Here is a 26,500-nt window from a genome sequence, read left to right as displayed (position 1 = left end):
AAAAGATGTTGTGTATATAAACTATACATGTCATAACATCAAATCAAATATACATAGGTACAGTCTATTGCATTTTATTATACTACAATAAGCTGTAAGAAATAAATAAAGCAATACTGATAAAAATACAAGGAGAGCTTCTGGTTTCTGGTCGGACACATAAAAGAGCTTGGAAATCATCACTCCTGTAGTCACAACAAAAAAAGCTGAAGACACTGAAAATCAACTCTGGTTCGATCCATCAGAGAACTCAGGTCACAGGGCAAACTGCTGCCCTAAAAAAACTGAAGAAAGAGGTGGATATGGAGAATTACAGCTTATTGGGAGCAGAAGCCCAGCAGCAGAAGACTGAAACTGAAGCCAGTACTGGTAGAAACACTTAAATTGTGATTTATGAATTGCTAGAGAATCAGTGTGAACTAGTTTGAAAGTTCAAAACTCAGGTGGAGAGAGGAAGAGAGTCTCAGGGGAGCCCTATTTTAAGTTTTACCTCTAGGAGTTCCATCAAATTCTCAAGGGCAAGATCGGAGGGAAAAACCCCTCATGCTTCTAGCATAGAGAGGGGAAAGTAACCATTTAAAGATATGCCCAGAGCTCTTTGTTCTCCTTAACAACAGTGTACCCTTAAGGAAAACTAGATTACTAGAGCTTAAGCAACTTGGGTTTTACCAAAACCTAATCAACCTGGGAGTAAGGAAGTACCTAACTTCAGCCCCTTCTAGCCATCCTGTTAAACCTGTAAGGGAGGGGAAGCTGAGGAGCACTCTTACAAGTCGCAGCCCAGGGACACAGGCTCACTAAAAGACTGAGGATTAATCACAGGATTATAACTGCTTCTCCTGCCACAATCTTATACATCACCACCACCACCACCACATCAACTGGCCTCCTGTCTAATGATGGGATTACAGTTAAAAGAACTCCAAACCACAGACCCATTTAAGAGGAGGTCTATAGGGTGCCAAGACAACGGAGGAGGAAAAAACAAAGACACTAGAGGAAAATTTTGCCTCTGATAGCACAGCTGCTGCAAAGAATAACACAGTTGAACTCCTACCAGATAAACATAATGTTCATAGTGAAGGCTTATTTATCACAGTTCCTCTCACCCAATACGTCACATCTGCTCTGAACAGCAAATTTCAAGGCATGCTAAAAGGTAGAAAACAAAGTCTGAATAGACAAAGCAAGCATCAGAACCAGATTCAGACATGGCAGGGATGTTGGGCATTGGAATGATCAGACCAGAAACTTAAAATAAACATGATTAATATGATAAAGGCTCTAATGGAAAAAAAGTAGACAAAATACACAAGTTTGTTCATATAGGCAGAAATATGGAAACTATAAGAATGAATTAAAAGGAAATGGCAGAAATTAAAAATACTGCAACATAAATGAAGAATGCCATTGATGAGCTTATCAGTAGACTGGACACAGATGAGGAAAGGACCAGTAAACTTGAAGATATATAAACAGAAACCTCCAAAACTGATATGCAAAGTGAAAAACTAGTGGAAAGATGGAACAGAATATCTAAAAACTGTGGGACAATTATAAAAGATAAGTGTGTTGTAGGACTACAGAAGGAAAAGAAGGAGAGAAAAGAACAGAGGAAATATTAGAATTTTCCAAAATTAGTGACACACATCAAACACCGATCCAGGAAACTTAGAGAACACCAAACAGAAAAAATACCAAAAAGTCTATACCTATATACATCGTACTCAATCAGCAGAAAATCAAAGGCAAAGAGAAAATCCTGAAAGTAATCTGAGAAAATGACTGGGAGAAAAGGTGTCTAGGGATCCATATAAGACTATGATACAATTAGGAATGTTCAATTGACGTTGATGACTATGAATCAGTGGTGCTGACGATATTTAGGGCCATATATTTTTCTTCAGAAATATCCAGTAACCTGGTCTAGGACTCAATGAGAGAGAGTGGGATTTAACCCAGGGTTAAAATTTAACGCAGGTAGAGTAAAAGGAGAGTGCTTTATGGAAAGAAAGGAATTTGGGTGGGATTAGTTGCTGACTTGAATATTCTTTCCTCTCTCCCTATATCAGAGAACAGGTGGGAATATATAGGCAGCAGAAGAACAATTATTCAATGCATGTTAACTCAGGTGGTAAATAATATCACACGGTATGAACAGTCTTCCTCAGTCTCACACTGGGTCATATCTGACGTAATGTTTTCTACTATGACCAAATGGATCTGATATCAAAGCAGTATGAAGAAGGCCCATTGTATCATGAAACAAATAATTTCACAAGTGGGCATACATTTTATATATGGAAAACTTGGGAAAGATAGTAAGCATTTGTTTCTTTTAGATTGTTTTAAAATTGTGATTTATGACATCAGTGGGGAAGAAAAACAACAGATGTGAAGGGCACTTCAACAGTATCTGACTTCAGAGAAAGTAATAAATGGGTGAATGGGAGGCAGATGGATTAGCTGCAAAAAAGCCCAAAGGTGCTAGCCTATTGGAGTAATCCCTGTAGGAAAGCTCTGCATGCTGTTCTTAGGTGACTTTCTAAATGTTTCTGTTCTCCATATGATAGAAGTGGCTTTTATTTGAAGATAAGGAGAATGGGAGCAGTGAGCTTTGAAGTATAACCTGCCTTAATTACATAGCTTTTTCTATCAAATTTTCAGCTAGAACTTGTAGGTAAAATGAGTGGGTTCAATTTCAAATTTTTAAAGTTCTTTGCTTGACCATGTAATCAGTGAGTCACATGATGGAGAAATGGTCAATGAGACAAAAGAAGAGGAACGAAGGGTCTGAATATTTCACAAACTGGGTATATAATACCTGAATAACCAAATTAATCTTTAGCCTGCAATTAATCCGACTTGCACCTAACTAAAAAATGTTTTTTATAGCAGTTTTAGATTCACAGCAAAATTAAGTGGAAAGTACACAGAGTTCTCATTATACCCTCTGCATCTTTTCTCCTCAGAGCCTCCTTTACTATATAATCCATGTTTTTATAATGATATGAAAGCAGACAGGTTTGACCAGATGCTCATTTAGTTCACAGTGGATGTAGTGACACAGTCCAGACCCTCCCTTCAGGACTGAGGCAGTACTGCCTGAACTGCTCCAGGTGTTGGCTGCCGATAGCTCACAGCTGGGTTCTTACCTAGAAATTCTTCTCAGCCCAAGGGAGCTGGCTGTTACAGATTATAACCCCTCCTGGGAACTACCTGTATGCAATGTCTGGTTGATGCAGGAGTACAAAGGCACGGCCCTTTGCTTCAATTTGTGCCATCTTTGAAATACCATGCTAGCGTCACACCTCACAGACCACCGTCTGCCGGTCTTGCTTTTCTCAGAAATCCAGAGGTGTTGCTCTCAAGAAGAGTCTAGATTAAATCTTTGCATGCAAATCTCTGGGTCGGGGTCTGCTCCACATGTCTTAAATATGGGAAGTTTTCCAACCACACGCAAAAAATGTTGGTAAGGAAGTAGTGCTTTAAAGGGGTAGTAAAAAATATGAGACTTAATCAAAACACCTAGTTCTGTGTTCTAGTTCCACTACTTAATGGCTCTATGACTTTGGACAATCTATTTCTCTGAGCCTCAGGTTTCCTTGTCTTTGTTTACTTATTTATTTTTTATCTTTTGGCTGCAGCTGCAGCATATGGAAGTTCCCAGGCCAGGGATCGAATTCAAGCTGCAGTCGCATCAAACTGCTGCAGCCGTGGCAATGCTGGGTCCTTAACTCACCACATCACAGTGGGAACTCCAATTTTCCTCATCTTTAAAGGGGGTATAATTCCTTATGAAACAAAGGTCTCTGAGGAAAACTATGAGGACCAAACAGGAATATATCAACACACACACATGCACATACATGCACATGCTTTTAAATGTAATCTTATTACAATTTACATGAACTGCCAATTTCAACAACTAAACCTAATTATTTTCACATTTTGCTATTTCCTGGAAACATTCCATTAGAAAGCAAATCAATATCAAGATTATACCCCCTCAAAATTTATTACACCATCTACTATATGCTTGACCCTATTCTATGAACTAGGTATACAAAAATGGCATGGTCCTTGACCTCAAGGGATTAGTTTGTGGAGAGGCATTAAATATAAACAGATAATCTGTGATCAAGTATTATATATACCAAAATGACAGAAGTATGTCTAGAAATAATGGGAGCTGTGGTCATTTTTCCAAGGGTATCAGAAAAGACTTCATAAAGGAAGTGAACATTGAAGTGAGAAATTTTTTAGGAGAAGTACTTTAATCCCACTTAACTTTACTTGAGCACTGAAGGGTACTTCAATCATTTCTAAAAGTAACAACAATTTGAAATAACCTATAACAACTATTTTATGTGTATATATCATGCAGAGAATTTTCACAGAAGTATTTACAACTGAGAGTTAGAGTTACTTACTGTTATCTTACGAGGACAATCATTAGAACAGAGACCACTAAGAACTGTGGAAAAATTAAAAAAAAAAACACCTATTATTACAGTTATAATGTAAGTTTATATTTAAGCTACTACTTACAAAGAGTTCTAATTTTCCCCCTAAAACCTATTACCATGACCTGTTGCTTGATGATCACAAGCAGAAACCAGTTCAATTTCTTTAGATTTGAGTAAATTAAATTTGTTATTTACTTTATGCCAACATTTCAAAAGCCTTTATTAAGCAGTCAAGGTGCTGCCATTTTGTGAAATGTACATGTGACATAATTAGTCATGGTTATATAATAACATACCTACTGTTGGTTCTATTTTCCAATTGGCTAGCTACATTCCAAGGATGACTTAGAATCTGACAGAGAAGTGCCAAATGCAAACCAATTAAAAGTTACACTAAAAAACCCCGCAAACACAACATAATTTAACACTTCATATCTCAAACTAGACTACTTCCATTTATCCAGTCAAATGTTCTGTGTCAAAAAGTTTGGGCAACCTTGATAACTTTTATGGAAAATATAACTATACAAAAATTGATGGGTACACAAAAAATATGCAAAAATAATTTAATGACACATTTATTGTAAAGTCACCAAAAAAGAAAAGGTTAGAATATCTGGACATTCTTTCTATAACACAAGTTTTGAAATATAATTATCCTACTGCCACTTCATGTAAAGTAATTCGTTTGTAAGAAGGCAGACATTATGTGCTATTAAGTATTATATATTTTTATATTATTTATTTATTTTTGTCTTTTTTTTTTTTTTTTTGTCTTTTTAGGGCTGCACCCATGGCGTGTGGAGGTTCCTAGGCTAGGAGTCTAATCGTAGCTGTAGCCCCTGGCCTACACTACAGCCACAGCAATGCCAAATCTGAGCTGCATCTGTGACCTACACCACAGCTCAGGGCAACGCTGGATCCTTAACCCCCTGAACGAGGCCAGGAATTGAACCTGTAACCTCACGGTTCCTAGTTGGATTTGTTTCTGCTGCACCACGACGGGAACTCATTTACTTTTTTAAATTAAAGGAAGATAGCTGATAATACTGCTCAGTAAGGATGAATTATTATTATTTTTTGTCTTTTTGTCATTTCTTGGGCCGCTCCCGTGGCATGTGGAGGTTCCCAGGCTAGGGGTCTAATCGGAGCTGTAGCCACCGGCCTATGCCAGAGCCAGAGCAATGCAGGATCCGAGCCGCGTCTGCAACCTACACCGCAGCTCACGGCAATGCCGGATTGTTAACCCACTGAGCAAGGGCAGGGATGGAACCCGCAACCTCATGGTTCCTAGTTGGATTCGTTAACCACTGCGCCAAGACGGGAACTCCAATAAGGATGAATCATATCAATAATAATCATGATTTTTGGTTAGTTCAGAAATACGCACAAGAAAATGGTTCCTTACTTACATTCTGCAAATGTGAAATGACGACCATTCCAACAGAAATATTACACTTAGGCAGGGTATATAAAGTACAAAGGCATCAAGAAATGAACATGACCTTTCATCATAAAAGAAGAACCTGTTGGTTTACTATGGTATCTTTACATTAAATATGACTTGAGGAAACAGTGAAATAAACATTTGATATTCACAAAACAGTTTTCGACGTGTAAGTTTCTCTTAAGTCAGCACAGTGCCTAGTTATCACATTATTCTCAAAACTCCATGACCTTACTTCTCCCTCTCCTTTGTTCTTCTTCCCTCAAACTCCAGGCAGACATTGGTACTTCTTCACTTATCCCCAAATGCTTTTCCTAAACTTCCATTAAAACACTATCTTGCTGAATAGTACATTATTACTCACAAGTCTATCTTTATACCAGTATGTAAGCTCAGCATAATTTTATCTTTGTTTTCTCAGGGCCTAGCCCAACATTTTTTCCTCAATAAGCTGAAGGAGGGACGAGATGGACTATTCAATAAATGGCGCTGGATAATTGGCTAATTGGAAGAAAATAAAGTTAGACTTTGATTCATAACATACAATTTACATTTGGCAAAGACACAACTAATATAAAGAACTCTTATACTTCAATAATAAAAAGAAAACCCAATTAAAATATGGGCAAAAGATCTAAATAGGCATTTCTCCAAAGACAATACAGTGGCACAAAAAGCTCATGAAAAGATGCTCAACATCATTTGCAATCAGGGAAATGCAAACCAAAACCACAACGAAATGCACACTATTCATAATATCCAAGAAATGTGGAAGCAACCCAAATGAATGTCCACCAGCAGATGAAGGGATAGATGAAATGTGGTGTGTACTCACAATGGACTCTCACCCAGCTTTAAGCAGGGAAGAAATCCTGTCACATGTTACAACATGATGAACTTGAGGACATCATGCTAAGTAAGACAGTCATAAAAAGACAAATACTAATCTGATTCTACTTATATGAGGTATCTAAAGTTGTCACATTCGGAATTCCCATTGTGGCTCAGCAGTAACGAGCCCAACTAGTATCCATGTGGATGTGGGTTCGATCCCTGTCCTCCCTCAGTGGGTTAAACTCATGGCATTGCCATGAGCTGTGGCATAGGTTGGCAGCTGCAGCTCCATTTTGATCCCTAGACTGGGAACTTCCATAAGCTGTGGGTGTGGCCCTAAAAAGACAAAAAATTTAAAAAAAATTAAAAAATAAAGTTTCACATTCAGATAAACAAAGTAGAATAGTGGTTATCAGGGGCTTAGGGGAAGGGAAAATGGGCAGCTGTAAATGGGTCCAGAGTTTCAGATTTGCAAGATTAAACAGTTCTGGAGATCTGTTTCACAACAATGTGAATGCGTTTAACACTACTGAACAGTACACTTAAAAATGGTTAAGACAGAAGTTCCCACTGTGGCTTAGTAGTAACAAATCTGTCCAGTATCCATAAGGATGCGGGTTCAAGCCCTGGCCTCACTCAGTGGGTTAAGTATCTAGCATTGCTGTGAGCTATGGTGTAGGTCGCAGATGAGGCTCAGATACTGTGTTGCTGTGCCTGTGTGTAGCTGGCAGCTGCATCTCTGATTTGACCCTAACCTGGGAACTTTCATATGCCACACGTGTGGCCCTAAAAAAAAAGCAAAAAAACAAAAAAAAAGTTTAAGGTAGTAATTTTACATTACATTTTTTTAAATCACAAACACAAAAGTGGTTAAGATGGTAAAAAAAAAAAACAAAAGAAATCTGCAAAGAGATACCATCTCACACCCATTAGGATTAGTATAATCAAAGTCAGATAAATGTGGATGAAGATGTAGAGAAACTGGACCCCTCAGACATTTCTGGTTGGAAAAATGGTGCTTTTTAAACAGCCTCTCAATTCCTTAAAAAGATAAATAATTCCCATTTAACCCAGCAATTCCATTCTTAGGTATATATTAAGAGGAATTTTATGTCCACACAAAAACTTATACATGAATGTTCACAACAGTATTATTTATATTCATATTATTCATATTCTAACCAAAAGGTGGAAACCAGCCAATGTCCATCAACTAATAAATAAACAAAATGCAGTATATTCACATAGAGATATCTGACAATGAATGCTACAACATAGATGGATCTTGAAAACATTACGTTAAGTGAAATAAGTCAGTCACAAAAGACCATATATTATGATTCCATTTATTTATTTTTTCATACTTTAAAAAAATTAAAGTCTTGTTGATTTACAATGTTGTGACAATTTCCGTATATGATCCCATTTATATAAAATATTCAGGATAGACAAATTTATGGATACAGAAATTAGTGGTTGCCTAGGGCTGGAGATGGGGGATTGAGGGTGGCAGCAAAAGGGTACAGGGTTTCTTTTGTGGTGATGAAAATATTCTACAGTTGACTGTGCTGATGGTGGCACAATTCCATAAACATGCTAAAAGCCATTGAATCATATACTTCAAATGGGCGCATGGTATGGCATGTAAATCCTATCTCAATAAAGCTGTTATAAAATTAAAAAATACCATAAATTAAAAAAAAACTAATGACAATGGGCTGTGAACTTTAAAAAGTACATTACAAAGAGATATACTACTAATATACAAAGAGCTTCTAGATATGAGTTAGATAAAAATTCAATAAAAACAATGGGTATTAAGAAGCAATAATATCCAGAAGAGAAAGTACAAATAATCAAAACACCATGAAGAAAAACAATCTCACTAGTTAGAAAAAAAAAAAATCAACTCTATACCTAGCAGAAAGGCAAAAACTGGAGTTCCCATCGTGGCGCAGTGGTTAACGAATCCGACTAGGAACCATGAGGTTGCGGGTTCGGTCCCTGCCCTTGCTCAGTGGGTTAACGATCCGGCGTTGCTGTGAGCTGTGGTGTAGGTTGCAGACGCGGCTTGGATCCCGCGTTGCTGTGGCTCTGGCGTAGGCCGGTGGCTGCAGCTCCGATTAGACCCCTAGCCTGGGAACCTCCATATGCCATGGGAGCAGCCCAAGAAATGGAAAAAAAAAGACAACAACCAAAAAAGAACCGATATTCCCACTGAGATGCACCCCACGGCCCAAGAAATAGCAACAACAACAACAACAAAAAGACAAAAAAAAAGGCAAAACCTAAAAAACCAATAAAAAAATGTCTGTAGGAAAAACAATAAAATCAAAGATAAATGACAAACTATGAAGAATATTTATAACATATCACAAAGCATTAATTTCCTAATATATACTATGGTGCATTTACAAATCAATAAGAAAATGAAAAAGGACAAGGACCTTTCATAGAAATGAAAAATAAAAATGGCTTTTGAACATATGGAAAGATGCTGAAAGTTTTTACTCAGTATAAGAAAAACGGAAAATAAGCGACAATACTTTTTACTTTGTAACTGGCAAAACTCAGAAAGTTTAATAATCCATTGGGTTGGTGAAGGTGTGAGGAAATGCGCATTCTCCTATACTGTAAGTGGAAGTGTAAACTCATGATTCCTATGAAGGGACAGCTATGAAAATAAAAAAACAAAGTTTAAAACCTGGTAAAATTAATCTAAGGTGCTGGAAATTAAATGAGTTACCTGTAGGTAACTGGGTTAGGAGTGAAAAAGGGGGGCACAAGGAAGTTTCTGGTTGCTGGTATCATGTTTTTCTTGATCTGCATGTATTTATATGTATGCATATACATACATGTCAAGACACTGATGTATGTAAGCTATATTTCAATAGTGCTTATCTTAAAAATGCACATTTGCTATTATTTTTTAGCAATTCTATTTTTAGGAATTTATCCAACAGGACATTCACTATGGCATTATTTGTACTAACAACACAAGATTGAAAATAACCTAACAGCTATCAATAAGGAAACAGTAAATTATGCTGTATTCATACTACTTGGTACTATTCAACAATTACAATAATGAAGTAGCTCTAGATTATGTTGTTATAGCATAATCTCTAAGATATATTAAGCAGAGAAAGTGAAGTCTAGAACTACCATTTAAGTAAAAGCATAGAAACATGTGCTTGTGTATGTATAAACTGTCTTGGACAGACACAAAAAAAGAGGTTACTTCTGGGGAGAGGATTGGACCACTGAGAAACGGGTGAAAGTGGAATTTACTTTTCACCATTACATTCTTGTGTATTTTTTCACCATCTGCATGCATTACTTATTTTAAAAACAAATTTATTAGTAAAACAAAAATTTAGGGCTCTCAGATGAATATGTGGTAAATTGGACAGTGTTATATTGGTGGGAACATAAGAGTCTATAACTTTTGGGTAAGGTAATTCAGTGAGCAGCCCCTCAACTCATCAATTTCACGTCTAAGAAATATTGCAAACTACCTATGTATCCACTGAGAGAGAAAATGTTAAAGAAATTACAGAACATCTACAGTACTATGGAATGACACAGAGCTACTCAAGAATGAGAGAGACCCGCAACTGCTGACTTAAAAGGATGTCGATGCTCTCTTGTTAAGGTAAAAAAATAAGATGCAGGCAGATATGTACAGTACAATTCTATTTCCAAATGCTGCATGAATTCCACAGACATAAACTGAACAAAAGAAGCCAGACACAAAGAGTGTGTACTGTATGACTGCACTTATATGACAGAAAAGGAAAATCTAATCTATGGTGATAGAGAGCAGACAGTGGCTATACTTCTGCATGGAGTACTGGCTTGGCGAGGAATGTGAGGGACCCTTCTGGGGCACTAGAAGTGTTTTATCTTGATCAGAGTCTGGCTACAAGAGAATAAATCTACGTAAAATCTCACCAAGCTATATGCTTCTACCTTACTTCCTCTCCAATTTTCTTTCTACCGACTTACCGCCTCGCACCTAGATACTTACTCTGGGTCTGACCTCTCAGGGTCAGAGTATCTATTTTTTCTACCAAACACTGCTGCAAAATTCCACTTCTTTTTTTTTTTGTCTTTTTGTCATTTCTTGGGCCACTCCCACGGCATATGGAGGTTCCCAGGCTAGGGGTCTAATCGGAGCTGTAGCCACCGGCCTACGCCAGAGCCACAGCAACGCGGGATCTGAGCCGCCTCTGCAACCTACACCACAGCTCATGGCAATGCCACATCCTTAACCCACTGAGCAAGCGCAGGGACCGAACCCGCAACCTCATGGTTCCTAGTCGGATTTGTTAACCACTGCGCCACTCCCAAAATTCCACTTCTTAATCTACACATTTGATCACAGACTCTCTTTGATGCAGACTTTAAAGAGTAAGTGTGATGGTTAATTTTAGGTGTCAACTTGACTGGGCCATGAGGTGCCCAGATATTTGGTCAAACATTATTCTAGGTTGTTTCCATGAGGGAGTTTCTGGATGAGATTAACATTGAATTGGATAAAACAGATTGCTCTTCATAACGCGCTTGGGCCTCATCCAACCAGCTAATAAAGGTCTGATGAGAACAAAAGGTTGACCTCCTGAGTAAGAATGCTCCTGCCTGATGGCCTGCAAACTAGAACACTGGTTTTTCTTGCCTGACAAACCGGGATGTTAGAGCTGCCTGGTTCTAGTTGCCTGCTGGCATGAACACACACATATATTAATAAATATATATTATATTTATTATATATATTATATAAATGTATACTTGAATTTTTAATTTATTTTTAAAAATTTAAGTAAGTTGATTGCCTACCAGCCTTTTGACCCAAACTGGGACACTGGCTCTATAGACTTTGGACTTGGAAGCTTCCACAACTGCATAAACCAATTCCTCATAGACAATCACCCTCCCTCCTTCTCTCTCTCTTTTTGTCTCTCTTTCTATAGTCTATTGGTTCTGTTTCTCTGGAGAATCCTGACAGTAAGTATGTGCCATTATCAGGTCACTGAAAAAACCATCTCTTTGCCACAGATGCCCATTTATCAAGGGATACTATCAATATTCTCTTATTAGTCTTCAACATAGTACCTAGCTAGTTTCTATTTCTTACTATCTGCTCATTATTACTGTGGTCATGGCCTCCCCCTTCTGGAATGTTATACATGCCATTGTTCATTTTGGTCTTTCCAAATCTTAACCATCTTTCAGGATCTAGGTTTTCACCTATCATCTTCATAGACACCTTCTTTGACCTTAGTAATCTTATAGCACATATAATTCCATTCAGCATTCTAGTATAAAATTCTTTTCACTGTCCTTTAGCTTTCTTACATGCATACATCTTCCTCTTTCAAGTAGACGGATGCCTGCTGATAGCAATAAATGCCCGCTACATAAATGGGTAGATAGATCTTCACTGAGAAAAACTGAGTAGCAGTCCAAAGCCAAGACAATAATGTGCTATATGAGAGAATATACTGGATATGGTGACTGTAAGTAGTAAGAAACAGATCTATTTCCAAAACACAGTGCATTTACACAAATCTCTGGCACATCTCTGATAATTTCCTAAGGATAAATTCATAGGGATATAATTATTTCTGGATTTAATCGTAAAGGTTTGGCATGTATAGTGAAATTATCTTCCAGAAGGGTTATCATCTTTTTAGCAAACATTCATGGAAGTTCTGGTAAGCGCCAAACTCTGAACATGAATTTGCTTTTATATGTGCTCTTCCTTAATCCTCAGAGCAAAGCTGTAAACTAAGTCTAATCCATCCCTACACATCCCCACCTTTTTTTTTTTTTTCTTCCAGAAGAGGAAACTGAAGCCTTGGCCAGTACATTACTCTAGGTCGAAAAGGGAATGGCACTTTTTGAAAGACCATGCAGCCACTAGACAATAACTCATTTAAAAAACACATTATCCTACTTTTAGAGAAGATGGGAAATCAATGAACCATTGGATTATTTTATTTTCTGTACAAGATAAAATGTCTGTGTCTTGTTCAGCAGAGTCAAGAGTATTTACTCAAAATTACATAATAGTCTCATTTTGTATATAGCAAGGTAAAAATTGGGTTTGTGTATCTATTTTTGTTTTTTATAAGACTTTCTCTGTTAAACATTTAAGTTTCACATTATAGCATATAATAGGGTCAAATTTTTAAGATCACACATATATACATATCATATATAAAGGTATATTTCATTTTATTGTGCTTTACGTTATTACACTTCTGAGATACTGTATTATTTTTACAAATTGAAGGTTTGTGGCAACCATGTGTCAAGAAAGCCTCATTTCTCTACCAGCATTTGCTCACCTGTGTCTCTGTGTCACATTTTGGTACTTCTCAAAGTAATTTAAGCTTTTTCATTATTATTCTATTTGTTATGTGACCTGTGACAGTGATCTTTGATGTTACTACTATGACTTGCTGAAGGCTCAGATGATGGTTAACTTTTTTTTTTTTTAGCAATATAGTATCTTTAATTGTAATTACATTATTAAAAGACATAATGGTATCGCACACTCAATAGACTAAAGCATAATGTAAACACAATATGCACTGGGAAACCAAAAAAATCTGTGGGACTCACATTATTGTGCTACTCACTTAATGTAGTGGCCTGGAACCAAACCTGCAGTATTTCTGTGGTGTGTCTGTACACATATATGTCTTATAAAAAGAGTTGTCTACATAATACAAATAGAATATACATTTCCTTGGATTTTGCAGCTACAAATTTGAGAAGGAATAATAATAATCCTTGAGCTTAATTAATATTCTGATTGATAATATTGTTGAATTAGGAATTCAGAACTCCCAAATAAAGGTTCACATGTTCTTTCTGAAATTATTGTTTCACCCACAGGACAACCTGATCTTTTTCCCCAGTGACGTCCACATGGCTACTTGAGCAGGAAAGGCAGACTCACACTCCATGGTTTCTGGGCTGTATCAGCTACGTATGTTTGAGATAAGGCAGAAAAAAATGTCTTTAGCTACTCCCAGGAATTACACTGCTTTTGTTAAGGGGATACTATAGAAGAGAGAAATTTTACTTTTAGCTTTGGCGTCCTCGGTGACTGACCCTTTACTTTTACTGTGAGAAAAAAAGGGACACACCCACTCACATATATACCTCTTACTGTCTTCTTCCCCTCGAATTAACAAAATTAAAAAAGTCAGAAAAGCATTGTTTTTTCAAATGTATAGGTTATATAAGGAAAACTTTTATTCTCATGTCTCTCCTCATATTTCAGTAAAGGTTCATAGTACAATTTAAACATATTAAAATTAGATGTGACTTTTTCAAAAAGAAAGGAAGGATTGTATTAAATGCTACAAAGAAACACAATATAGCATACATTTTTATATATGTTAGTAGTTCATCTTCTGTTATTAACAGGATTTTTGTTGCCATTGTCAGTTTCTGTTTATATGACATTAATCATATTAAAGTCTTTAGTGCTCACCAAAATAAATCCCAAAGTGACTACCTGATACCAAGACTGGATAAAAACCCTTCTTCTTTCAGCTTTTTCAGGCATCTTATTCATATAGTATAGGCTATTCCATTAAGTAGCGCCATCTCTTGTGTGAGCCAATGCAAAGTATAAGCCTGGGAAAATCACTTCACCTTTCTCTGGTTATACAGTTGGAAATAATGTGGTTAAACAAATAATTTAAAATAATGTTGTTAGATAAAACAATTTATAAGGTTTACCAACACTTCCAAATCTTATGATTCCAAACTGGGATCTATCTTGCTATTAGGTAGTTTCAGGTGCTTAAAACTTTGACCTGGCACTGAGGGAAGTGATCTGGTTGTAAAGGGCTCTTTTTGTAAGTTTGCTCACACATGAGAATATTATCTTCTAGAATGAGAGCCTTGAATAGGTACATTCTATATGAATGAGGCTGAATCATGAATGATACATGCTCATTAAAGTCAGAAATGAAGAGCAGAGCCAGGAGTATAACATATTATTTTGTAAGCTAATTTTTCTGCTTTCTCTTTCTCCTTGCATACTATGCAAGATTATACTCTTTTTAAAAGTTATACTTATCACGTACTTTCACTTAAAAATTATCATATGTGGGTACTACTGTATGAGACAATCCATGCCAACACTTGGCAGAGGACCTGGCACATGATAAATAAATATTAGCTACCCTTGTTGTATTTAAAAGTAAATTATAGATTCTACAATTCTAGATTCTGGGACTTAAAAAGTATCAGCTTTCAGTGCCGCAGCTTCTTTTGTTAGGAACCAGCAGAAGTAAGTAGAGAATGCTGTGTTCATAAAAGCTGTGTCTAGCAAGTGGCAAACAGCACAGCTTTAAAAAAATACTTTTCCAGACTTCCCAAATGTTGGTTGCCTTATTTTTGTAATAAGAAAACAAAACAAAAAACCAAATCAAAAATTTACAAATAAAAAAGGAATAATGCTTTTAAAATTCTCTTGCAAAATAAAAAAGAAATGTGATTTTACAAATGTCACTCTGAAATCACAATTTTAAGACTCCATAATGTCAGGCTTACGAACAAATAAAAAGTACCAGTAGTCTATTAAATCAGAGCAACAATGTAATTTCCTCAGTGACATCAAAATAAAAATTCTATCCTTTGTGCTTTAGTTAAGAAAAAACAAAAACAACCCTCACTACTAAATGCTCCAAGGCAGAATTTATTATTACAGCAAAAGCTCACTTCTTAGAAGGGGGATAGTTACATTTTTGTATAAAAGCAGATGGCTACAAGTGAAATAAAACATTTTTCTTAAGCGACTATGAGAACAATTGAGAAGGTGTGCTAAAACACATAAAAAGCCCATTATGGAAAAGGGAGATTTGGAGTTCCTGCTGTGGCTCAGAGGGTTAAGAATCCAACTAGTATCCACGAGAATGCAAGTTGAATCCCTGGCCTCACTCAGTGGGTTAAGGATCTGGCATTGCCGCAAGCTGTGGTGTAGGTGGCAGATGTGGCTCTGCTGTGGTGTAGATGTTGCTGTGGCAGTGGTGTAGGCTGGCAACTATAGCTTTGATTCTACCCCTAGCCCAGGAACTTCCATATGCAGCACATGTAGCCGTAAAAAGAAAAAAAAAAAAAAGAAAAAAGAAAGGGGAAATTTAACAGGATAGATACTTGTATACATTTTCAGCCTTCTTACTATTGTGGTTTTTTTTTTTTTTTTTTTTGCTGCTATGAATTTTTGAGGGTAAGAACTGTTTTTGTTTGGTCTTTAAGTATCTCTCTGTTTCTCATTTCAAGGGTCAGTAAATGTTTTTCTACTAACTAGTTGAACTTGGCTGATCCCCAGTCTTAATTTTTAGAATTTTAAGAATTTTTAACCATTTTGTAAACTTTTATTATTAGTATTTGTAATCATATTATAAAAGTCTAAATAGATTTATTATAGCATTTTATAATGCCCTTTTAAATAAAATGTTCTAAAAAGTAATTTCTAATACTTCTAGACTTCAAAAACTAAAGCTGTTTAAAAGAGATTAATGAAATAAAAAATGACAGCCCATTCACAGGGTTAAATGAAAAATTGCAATTAAAATACTTAATGAGCTATGCGAATTATTGGTTATTAGATTGACTTAGTTTAAAACATGACTAATGGGATGTGCAGTTTACTAGCTTTCTTTGAAATGACATTTTCTTTGAAATGATTTCATGCTAAATCATGTATTCTTAAAGATGTTTAAAGTATAAAACCTTGGCTTCTAGCTTTGTGATTCAGTTTATGTTAACTACTTTTCACAAATGCCAAAACAAAAAATTGCAATAACTATGCATAAATACTGTAATACCAAACTAATGTGCAGGTTGGGAGAAGGATGAGTAGAACAAAAGTCGAAGCTATAAAGGTGATACTGTATAATGGTTTTAGGAGCATTTAAAATGAAAAATCCTTGCCAGGATTATGGGTGACTACTCATATTCATTCTCTGAAAATGTCTTTAGTTTTTGTTTCTTTAAGACACATGAATACAAAGCAAATATCATAATTAAATATCACATGTGAAATAAAGACCATCTTGTCATTTAGATATTATTTTAGACATTACATGGAAAACTTATTTTTGTCTATTTTTGATTACCTACCTTACATTCATAATTTTTTCAAATTAAAAAATCATATGCTTAATGAAATATATTTTAAAACCATTTTAACACATACCAGTACTCAGAAAATATAACATATGCAACTTTCAGAAAATAACTTTAGAAGCATTCCATCGAAAGAAACAGGAATTAGAAGGAAGAAAGGTAAATATGTGGCAGCAATAAAGCTAGTAAAACTTATGTTTAATCACTGATAACATGGTTGGTTGTCTGTTAAAAGACTTGAAAAATAGAAGGCACAAAATGCAAAGCCAAATTAATTATCCAGCTGTGAACTTCCATATTATTTCAGCAAAACTGGGAAGAAGGCAAGGGAATAAAACCTTTCCAAAGGTCTCATCTTATTTGGGAGGTGAAAGGTGCATATATGGTTACAATTTTAAAAAATCCAAGGAAATACTTGTCACCTTGGTTAGAAATTTGAGTTAAGTACTGGCAGCGTCAGAATGCAGAACCTCTTAAGGTAGCTGACAGGAATAAAAGAAAACAAAGTGAGAGCTAGGAGCTAGTTCTGATTCAGGGGAGCTAGGGAACCCCCTCATTTCTGCTATGCACAAAGTACTGTCTGAAGAGCATTCTGTGGATCTGTGGTATTGTACGAAAATCAGTGGATGAATAGGCAAAAGGATCCTTTTAACCTTCCCCAGCCACACATAAAAGCTTCAGTACCCAAATTTCCTTAACTGAGAAATAGTGACATTTAACATAGGCTGGTTTGAACATCAGAGGAACAATTATTTTGCAGTTAACTCTGGACATTGTAGATAGCTTTGAAAGGTTAATTATTTACCAGTAACAGTCTGACTTAAGAAAAACAACTAATAATTAAAGGAAAGAGTGGAAGAGCATCTTAGGACAACTAGAAGTTTATATTTTTTTGTTTTACTAATGATTGCACCAAATTGCCATCTCATTTCCCATGAACTTTCTGTCAAGTATTTTATTTATATCCATGTTAATATCCTTAAATGTAAAGTTATTTTGTTTTCTAAAACTAAAACCTCCTGCACACAATTGGCTATCTCTGGGTCTGAGCTTGAAGATATGTGAAGAAAACTTTCCCCAGGATACTGTTACTATGATGGCATCAGACCCTTGACTGAGAGTGGAAAGTTACAGGCTACAGACTCTTGAGAGACTCTTAGGTTTTTAAAACATTTTACACGAAAACTTACAAACATAAAATTAGAAAGAATAGTATTAAGAACTCCACTCATATCTCACACAACTTCAACAGTCAACAACATGTGGCTAAACTTGCTTCATCTACACTCCATTTCCTACTTTCCTGGATTAGAGAAAAATATCAGACATGTCATTTCATTTTCAAGGAGTTTGTTGTATCTTTGCTGTTGCTGTTTTTTTAAATGGCTGCGCCTGTGGCATATAGAAGTTCTGGGCTAGGGGTTGAATTGGAGCTGCAGCTGAGGCCTGTGCTACAGCCATGGCAATACTGGATCCGAGCTGCATCTGTGACCAATGCTACAGCTTACGGTAATGCCGGATCCTTAACCCACTGAGTGAGGCCAGGGATTGAACTCGCATCCTCACAGAGACAACACAGGTCCTTAACCTGCTGAGTCACAATGGGAACTCCCGTTACATCATTATTTAATTCTTCAAAGATGCTTACTTTTACCTGAGCAGGACTATAATGTGTTTGTAGATATTCTGTTAGTATATAAAATAGTTATGTTCTGCTTATAAGGATAAAAACTGCAGTAATATCATTAAGACTAATTTTCAAATCACCTGGAATGGATGAGAGAGGAGAAGAGGAGATAGTGTGCTAAATAAATGGAGACTAAGTGTGTGCTGTCACACTCAGGAGGGTGGCTCTAGTGACCTGAGGGCACAGAATAGATGTTTTGAGATATCTGTTTCAGTTGTGTCTTCCCTTGGCAACCAAAGTCCACAGCAGCCAAAATGGCTGCACTGGACTTAGTTCTTCATCTGTACAGGATTAAATTCCAAACTCTTACTCCAACAGCCCTTTGTTTCAATTAAATTAACTGAGTCAGGTTATTCTAATACATATACATTTAGGATTAGCAAAAGTTTTGAGAATTTGTTGTCTTATCTAGAAGTTTAAAGGTGAAGGAAAACCACTGAGGGGAAAAAATACTTCAAACTAAGTAAGCTAACAGCATACCCAATACACAGAATATTAAAAACTTTTTAGCTTTAAAATAGCCAATAATACCCTCTTCTAAACTGCAAAGAAGAGGAGACAGTCATATGGATAAAAAGTCCAGAAACAGTTCTACTTATAATACCAAGATTCTGTGGCTACGGTAGAAAAGACGAAGGGGAGTTACTCTTAGTTCATTAAAATCAGAGTGAATTTGCTGGTTAGAAAAGAAAATTAAACTTTCTGTCATTTTCACCTCTTGCAGTAAATCTCTCAGCACTCAATTCGTTATTCTGCTGCTTTTCTGTGTTCAGGTATTTATGACCATTTGCAAACTGTAATAAATATTTATATGAAATACATGTGACATTTCATTTACAAATGAACTGACTTGGCTCTCTTGATGTCAACTGTAATGACAGTAACAGAAACAGTTACCTTTCAACACTACTTCATGATAAAACTCTCACCAAACTAGAAATAGGGGAAATTTCCTTAATACAACACACAGCATCTTCCGAAATCTATAGTTAATATCATTTTTAATGGTGAAAGATGGAATGCTTTTCCCTTAAAATCAGAAACAAGGCAAGCGTGTCCATTCTCAACAATCTTATTCAACATAGTAATGGAAATTCTAGACAGAAAAAGAAAGCCATGGATTGGAAAGGAAGAAATAAAACTGTCCTTCTTTGCAGATGACATGATTTTCTTTGTAGAAAATTTCTTGGAATCTAAAACCGCCCTCTAGAACTAATAGGCAGTGAGCAAAGCTGCAGTACACATGATCGACACACAAAAATCAAGTGCATTTCTTTTTTCTTTTTTGTCTTTTTGCCTTTTCTAGGGCCACTCCCAGGGCATATGGAGGTTCCCAGGCTAGGGGTCGAATCGGAGCTGTAGCCGCCGGCCTACGCCAGGGTCGCAGCAACGCTGGGATCTGAGCCGCGTCTGCGACCTACACCACAGCTTGCGGCAATGCCAGATCCTTAACCCATTGAGGAAGGCCAGGGATCGAACCTGCAACCTCATGGTTCCTAGTCGGATTCGTTAACCACTGTGCCACGACAGGAACTCCCAAATGCATTTCTATACACTAAAAACAAACAAGTGGAAACTAAACTTAAAACCACAGTAATATTTATAATCACTTCAAAGAAAATAAAATACTTAGGCACACACTTAACAGAACACGTACAGGATCTCTAAGGTGAACATGGATGTCAAGTGGAGGAGATGGATGGCTGGCATGGTTGGGAACAGGTAACAGTGAACAGTTTACTGAGAAAAATGGGAGCTAGAGAAGACGTTCACAAACAGAAAAGATTAGAAAGAACCCTAGAGGGAGTTCCCATTGTGGCTGAGTGGTAACAAACCCAACTTGTATCCATGAGGATGCAGGTTTGATCCTTTGCCTCGTCCACTGGGTTAAGGATCCGGCTTTCCTGTGAGCTGTGGTGTAGGTTGCAGATGAGGCTTGGATCCTGCGTTGCTGTGGCTGTGGCATAGGCCAGCAGCTACAGTTCCGATTAGACCCCTAGCCTGGGAACTTCCATATGCCATGGGTGTGGCCCTAGAAAAGAAAAAAAAAAAGAATGAACCCTAGAAATGTTGTGTTGGATGAGAAATGGACATAATGGTATAAATTAATTGTTACATAATATATGTAAAAATACTTAACAGATGTGTATATTTGTGTGTTGTGTTGTGTGTGAGATGTAATATCTGTATTTTTTAGCTCTGTCCATTCAGAGAACCTGGAAGAAACAATAGCCTAGTAGCAACCAGAACAATGAGCACCTAGCACTGGGTTTTTAAATACCATCCTCTATCCACTTATATGTGGAATCTAAAATATGGCACAGATGAGCCTATCAACGGAACAGAAACAGACTCAAGGACATAGAGAACAGATCTTTGGTTGCTATGGCGAAGGGGAAGGGAATGGGATGGCCTGGGAGTTTGGGGTTAGTAAAAGCAAACTATTACATTTAGAATGGATATGCAATGAGATCCTACTGTATAACACAGGGAACTATATCCACCACACAATGGAGGATAATATGAGAAAAAGCCTGTATATATATGTATAACTGGGTCACTTTGCTATATAGCAGAAATTGACAGAACATTGTAAATTAACTATAATAAAAATAAATAAATAAATAAATAAATACCATCCTCCACTAAAAGGAACCAGACAGAGCTCCTTGAAGAAAGAGGTCAGATTCTAGACTTAGGGCAAGGGAGGTAAAAGATGAATCTGGAATATCTTGTTTTGCCAGAGCACATGTCAAAAAGATAAAGGGAGCCAGCCCTGAAGGAGCTCCTACTGCTCCCACTGGGAAGCATTTAAAAGAAATGTATTATTTATTGAATAAAATATAAATATATAGACCTATACTGATAAATGAATATATACTGATATATACATAAGAAATAAGCAAAAGATCTTTCTTAGAGGAAAATGCCAACCAATAAATGCAGGAGTGTTGGAAAAAGAGAATCACTCTTTGACAGCTTTCATATAGAAGGTTGATTCTGGTAGGAGTTGTCAATGGATTCTATGGCTGGTAGGTAGAAACAGGATACGGAGAAGTATATTAAAGTAACATCAGAATACCTCTCCACAAAATACTAATCAAATGCAAAGGGGGAAAGAGTGAATTTCAAGTGGCGAAACCTGGTAATCATCAACATGACCATGATCAAGGTCAACACCGTGGTGGTGGGACAGGTCAACATCACGTGCTTCCTGATATGATGCACTGAGAAGGGTAAAGGATCAGCTCTACTAAACTGCATGTAGTGGAGTTTCTGCAAAGCTGGGTAATGAGGAGTCAGGGTTAGTCTACAGAATGTAAGGCATGTATTCTTTAAAACTGATAAGGACAAGAAGAGGAACAGTTACAGATTGAACAAGATGTGACATTGGTATTCCTGGACAGAGTCCTGGACCAGAAGGAAAAAAGTCACTGCCAGGCCAGTTGGCAAAATTTGAACAGGGTGGTAATGTCCTATTGAAGGTGACCTTCTGCATTGGAGATTTGTACACAGGTTACATGGGAACATGTCCTGACTCTTTGGAAAATGCGTGTTAACAGAGAGAATACAAAATTAATGCTTAATAAGAAAACATAAAATAAATACTTACCAATGACTTTAACAAAATAAGCATCTGCTTCAAAGTTATTTTTTAGTGTATGGATGGCAAAATCATTCTTTGTATATCCTTCACTTAGTACTATAATGTCTAAGATTCCCTGGAAAAAACATACACAGAAACAGTCAGAACAAACTACTGGATTGACTGAAAAAAAATGATGAAAATGCATGACACATATATCATCTAAATATAAATCTTAATTATATAACTTGATGTTTAAAATAAAAATACTATTACAAATATAAAACCTTGAACAGTAAAATATAAATAAAATGTGAAACAACTACAATTTTAAACTCTGAAGATAACTGTTAATATTTTGTTATGTTTCTTTCCGGTCTTATTTGAGTGTGTTTTAAAGGCCTATGATATGGACTGTCAAATTGTTTCCACTCTGCCTTGGCTCCCATTATTTTATTTTATTTTGTTTTTTGTTTTTTTTTGGCTGTGCCTGCAGCATAAGGAAATTCCCAGGCCCAGGACTGAAACTATGCCATAGAAGTGACCTGAGGTGCAGTGACAATGCTGGATCCTTAACTCACTGTGCCACATGAGAGGACTCTTATTTTTTTTTTTTCCTAAAAAAGTGGGAAGCTTTGCTAATTTATTGGGGGTAAAAAAGATGTGCTCATTTAAATTTCCACTCTGCTGACTCTTAATGAGGTTGATGATTTAATATCTTTTCATATGTTGGCTAATTGTAACTTTTTTTCTGTAAATTGACTTAATCATGCTCTGTCTTTCCAGAGGGAGTTTCTGGTGACTTGTATCACTTTCATGTTACGAATATGAACTATTTAATTCTTTGATAACTAATTTATTTCCCAGATTTAAACACAATTTAAAATTTCATTTATGATTTATGTACATAAATTAAAAATTGATTTGTAGTTAATTCTCTTGATTTTCTTTCTTGTGATATTTTTACCAATTATTTTTATGCTTGGGAACTGCTAATAACTGAAATAACACAAGATTTGGTAGCTGAAAGAAGAAAACAAGGGCCTAAATAATTCATATAATTGAGAATCAGCTTCTTAAAACAAAACAAAACCAATCAAGAGTCAGGGTTGTATATAAACGTCACTGTGATGTATTAACTCTGGAATTTAACACATTTTTATCAGAATTCATTATTTTTCTGAGTGATGAACTGGCTTTTGACATTAGAAAGGAGAAAACCAGGGCCCTGAGTGCCTTTCCCAGGTCACCTGACAACTGAAGACAAACACAAGAATCCATGCCAATAGATGCCATCTCTTTTTTCACACGGTTAAAAAGAGAGCACATGAGAACTCATTCTTCTGTGATCTTGTGCAGGTCTGTTACCTGTTGGCTGTTCTCTGCTTGGGCACATGCACGATTGCCATGAGCATGATTCTCTAGTGGTTTAATCTAAACAAGCATAAAATGAGATAGAGGCATTTTCATATTTCACTGTACTGATCAGCCAGTGGTGTCAATACATTTGTTCCTTCTGTCATTTAACATTAAAAGGAGCTTTCTTTAATTAACTCATTTGCTTTCATTATCTCATCTACATTTTCTAGTCAAAATAGGGTGAAGTAAAAGTGAGAGGAGGTAATGGCAATTAGATTCCAAACGCACAGGAGAACTCTAAACTCACATCTTCGTAAATGTCAAAGAAGGTAGCGACCACGGCATCTCTGATTTGGTTTAAGTCCATCAGCTCCCAGTAGACCTTAAACATGCGATGTGCTCCCTCACAGCTTGCATTATTACAAGGGACATTCTCCAGTAAAAAGGCCTGCTGATTGCTGTGAGACAAAGGAAAGGCATTTAGGTAAAATAACATGTCAATGCTGAGTAGCATCAAGTGTGCTGTATTTCCTAGAATCAAAGAGATGATAAATGGTATATATACAAAAATTAAAAAAAATATATATATATACATATGAAAAAAAAACCCCTACATCTTATTAACTATTGTTCTTTGTCACAGAGAACTTAAATTGTTGGCTATCCTTTTTAAGCCTTAGGCAAAAATCCTCTGAGGCTAACTGGTTGTTGGTCTCTCTCTCCTCTTTTGTGGTTTCCAAGTCCATCCCTCCGTCCTCCCTTGCTGCTCCACAGCCATTGACTCTTTGTTTCATTACTGAGTTCCTGGACTCTGTCAACATCCCTTTCAATGTATGTAACTGATCAGGTGAATATTTGCTTTAAAAGGGGAGATCACTGACATCCCCAAGTCTTGTAAACCCAGAGCAGTGAATCTACAGTGATAGAATTTCAGCTTCCAAGAAAGGCAACAGGGTAGGTATTGCTGAGCACCTCTCAGATAAAAGAAGCACTGTACTTTGCAAAGTTATGAAGTCCTTCCTCTTGAATCCTTCTCTACTGGCAAAATATTTATGAGTTTAGATTTTGGAATCAGATTACCTGGATTTGAATTCTGGCTCTGTCATTTAGCAGTTATGTGACCTTAAGTTACTTAACCTCTTGAAGGCTCAGATTCTTATTTGTCAACTGAGTAATAAGAGTACTTATATCATAGGATTGTTATAAAAATGAAATGAAATACTGAGAGCAAAAGTACTTAGAACAATTACTGTCATCAGTTAGATCTTAGTATAAGTTTTTATATCATCATCACTCTTATTTATATAGTGGCAACACCTTGCCAGGTAAAAATATTTTCTTTTGATAGAGAAGTAACTTTTGTAAATAATATGATTTTATGTAATGGCTCCTATTTAGAGGCATTTTCTAATATACACCTTCCTTCTCTTCCCTCTATGTTACATAGCTAAAAGACTTTAGTTTTATTACTGTTCAATCTTCTCTAATAATTATTTTAAATAAAAGTATAAAGGCAGATTTCTTTTTTCCATATGAAAATATTACTTTGGATATTACTGTTGGCCTGGGCAATTTGGAAAAGAAAAACTTCTATTATAAGAAAAGTAAATTTTTTAGTGTATAAGGAAATGTACAAACATTCAATTTGCTTTATCTACTAAATATACGGTTGGCTTCAAAATTACTTTTCTATATAAAAAATTCTAATACAAATAGTTTGAACTCTCAGATTATAACATTTACATAAAAAGCTTTGAGATGGTTTTGATCAAGACCTGACATATAACAGTGTTCTTTCACTAGAAGGAATAATAATTTCTCCTTTGTCTCCTGTCTAATAACTGATTCTATTTTGAAAATTTCCCCCACAGAAGTTGTACCAATTTATACCCCCAGCAGCAGCCCATCAAATTGCCTGATTCCCCACATACTCATTCTTTTCAACAGTTTCTCTATTATAGGGCTAAGACATAATTCATTTTAACACTTGCTACTGATAATCAAGTTTTCTTCAATTGTTTCCTGTCACACACCCACACATACACACATTATTTTTCCTTGGGAATTGAATAAGAATTTCCAAATGAGGCCATGTGGTCAATGGATATGTGTCAGTAGGTAAAGCTACATGACCTTCTTAAAAAATATACTTCAAGTAGTGTATGGGTATATCCTTCTTCATAACTTGCGAATATTAGTAACACTGCTTCTTATTTTTGCCAACTGGGTAGCTTAAAAATTACCTCATTTTCCTGATTATGAGAGAAGCTGAGTGTTATTTTTACGTTTATTAGCTACTCATATTTATTCTGAGAATTGGCACTTAAAGTTTTGAAACTATTGATTTTTAGATCTCTAATTTTAGACTCTACGTGTTATTTTCATATCCCTATGTGTAAAACGGGGGTAAAAACAGTACATCACCTAAGTGGCTGACATAAGGAGAAGACACATGGTAAATGGTTTATTACAGTGCCCAGTGCGTAGAACAAACAGCACACTTTCAATATCTGCTATTATTATTATATGTGCTGTTATTACTCTGATGTGTTGCAAACATTTCACCCCAGTCTTTTGTTTCTAAAATTTATAGTTTCTTTCACTAAAAGGTTAACAATACTTATATACTTATTTACATCAATATTTTTCTTATGCACTATGATATGCATATATATTATAGATATGCACTATATTAAAAATAATTATTAAGACTTAAAAAAGAAGAAAATCCTGCTATTTGTGACAACATGGATGAACACGGAGGATATTAGGCTAAGTGAAATAAATCAGACACAGAAAGACAAATACTGTATAATCTCACTTATCTAATACACAGCATGGTGATATAGTTAACAGTATTGTACTGTATACTTCAAAGCTGCAATGACAGTAGAGCTTTAATGTTCTAAACCATAATAACAAGAATAAAAAAAGGGTGATTATGTGAGACAAAAAATAAC

At 36.0% G+C, this 26,500-nt stretch overlaps 1 protein-coding gene across 1 annotated transcript in view; it reads right to left on the bottom strand.

Annotated features, from left to right (window-relative positions):
- Positions 1–26,500, bottom strand: part of ITFG1 (integrin alpha FG-GAP repeat containing 1) — a 224,048-nt gene that overhangs the window by 45,693 nt on the left and 151,855 nt on the right. The window contains exons 11-13 of the mRNA XM_047789955.1: positions 23,848–23,998; positions 22,209–22,317; positions 4,434–4,477 (exon numbers count right to left, since the gene is read on the bottom strand). Coding sequence (XP_047645911.1) covers positions 4,434–4,477; positions 22,209–22,317; positions 23,848–23,998 — 304 coding nt within the window. The remainder of the gene's footprint in view (positions 1–4,433; positions 4,478–22,208; positions 22,318–23,847; positions 23,999–26,500) is intronic.

The sequence above is a fragment of the Phacochoerus africanus genome, chromosome 8 (assembly GCF_016906955.1).
Source record: "Phacochoerus africanus isolate WHEZ1 chromosome 8, ROS_Pafr_v1, whole genome shotgun sequence".
Classification (NCBI taxonomy): domain Eukaryota; kingdom Metazoa; phylum Chordata; class Mammalia; order Artiodactyla; family Suidae; genus Phacochoerus; species Phacochoerus africanus.
Note: the sequence above shows the minus strand (reverse complement) of the source record. Positions and strands in the feature narration are given on the sequence as shown.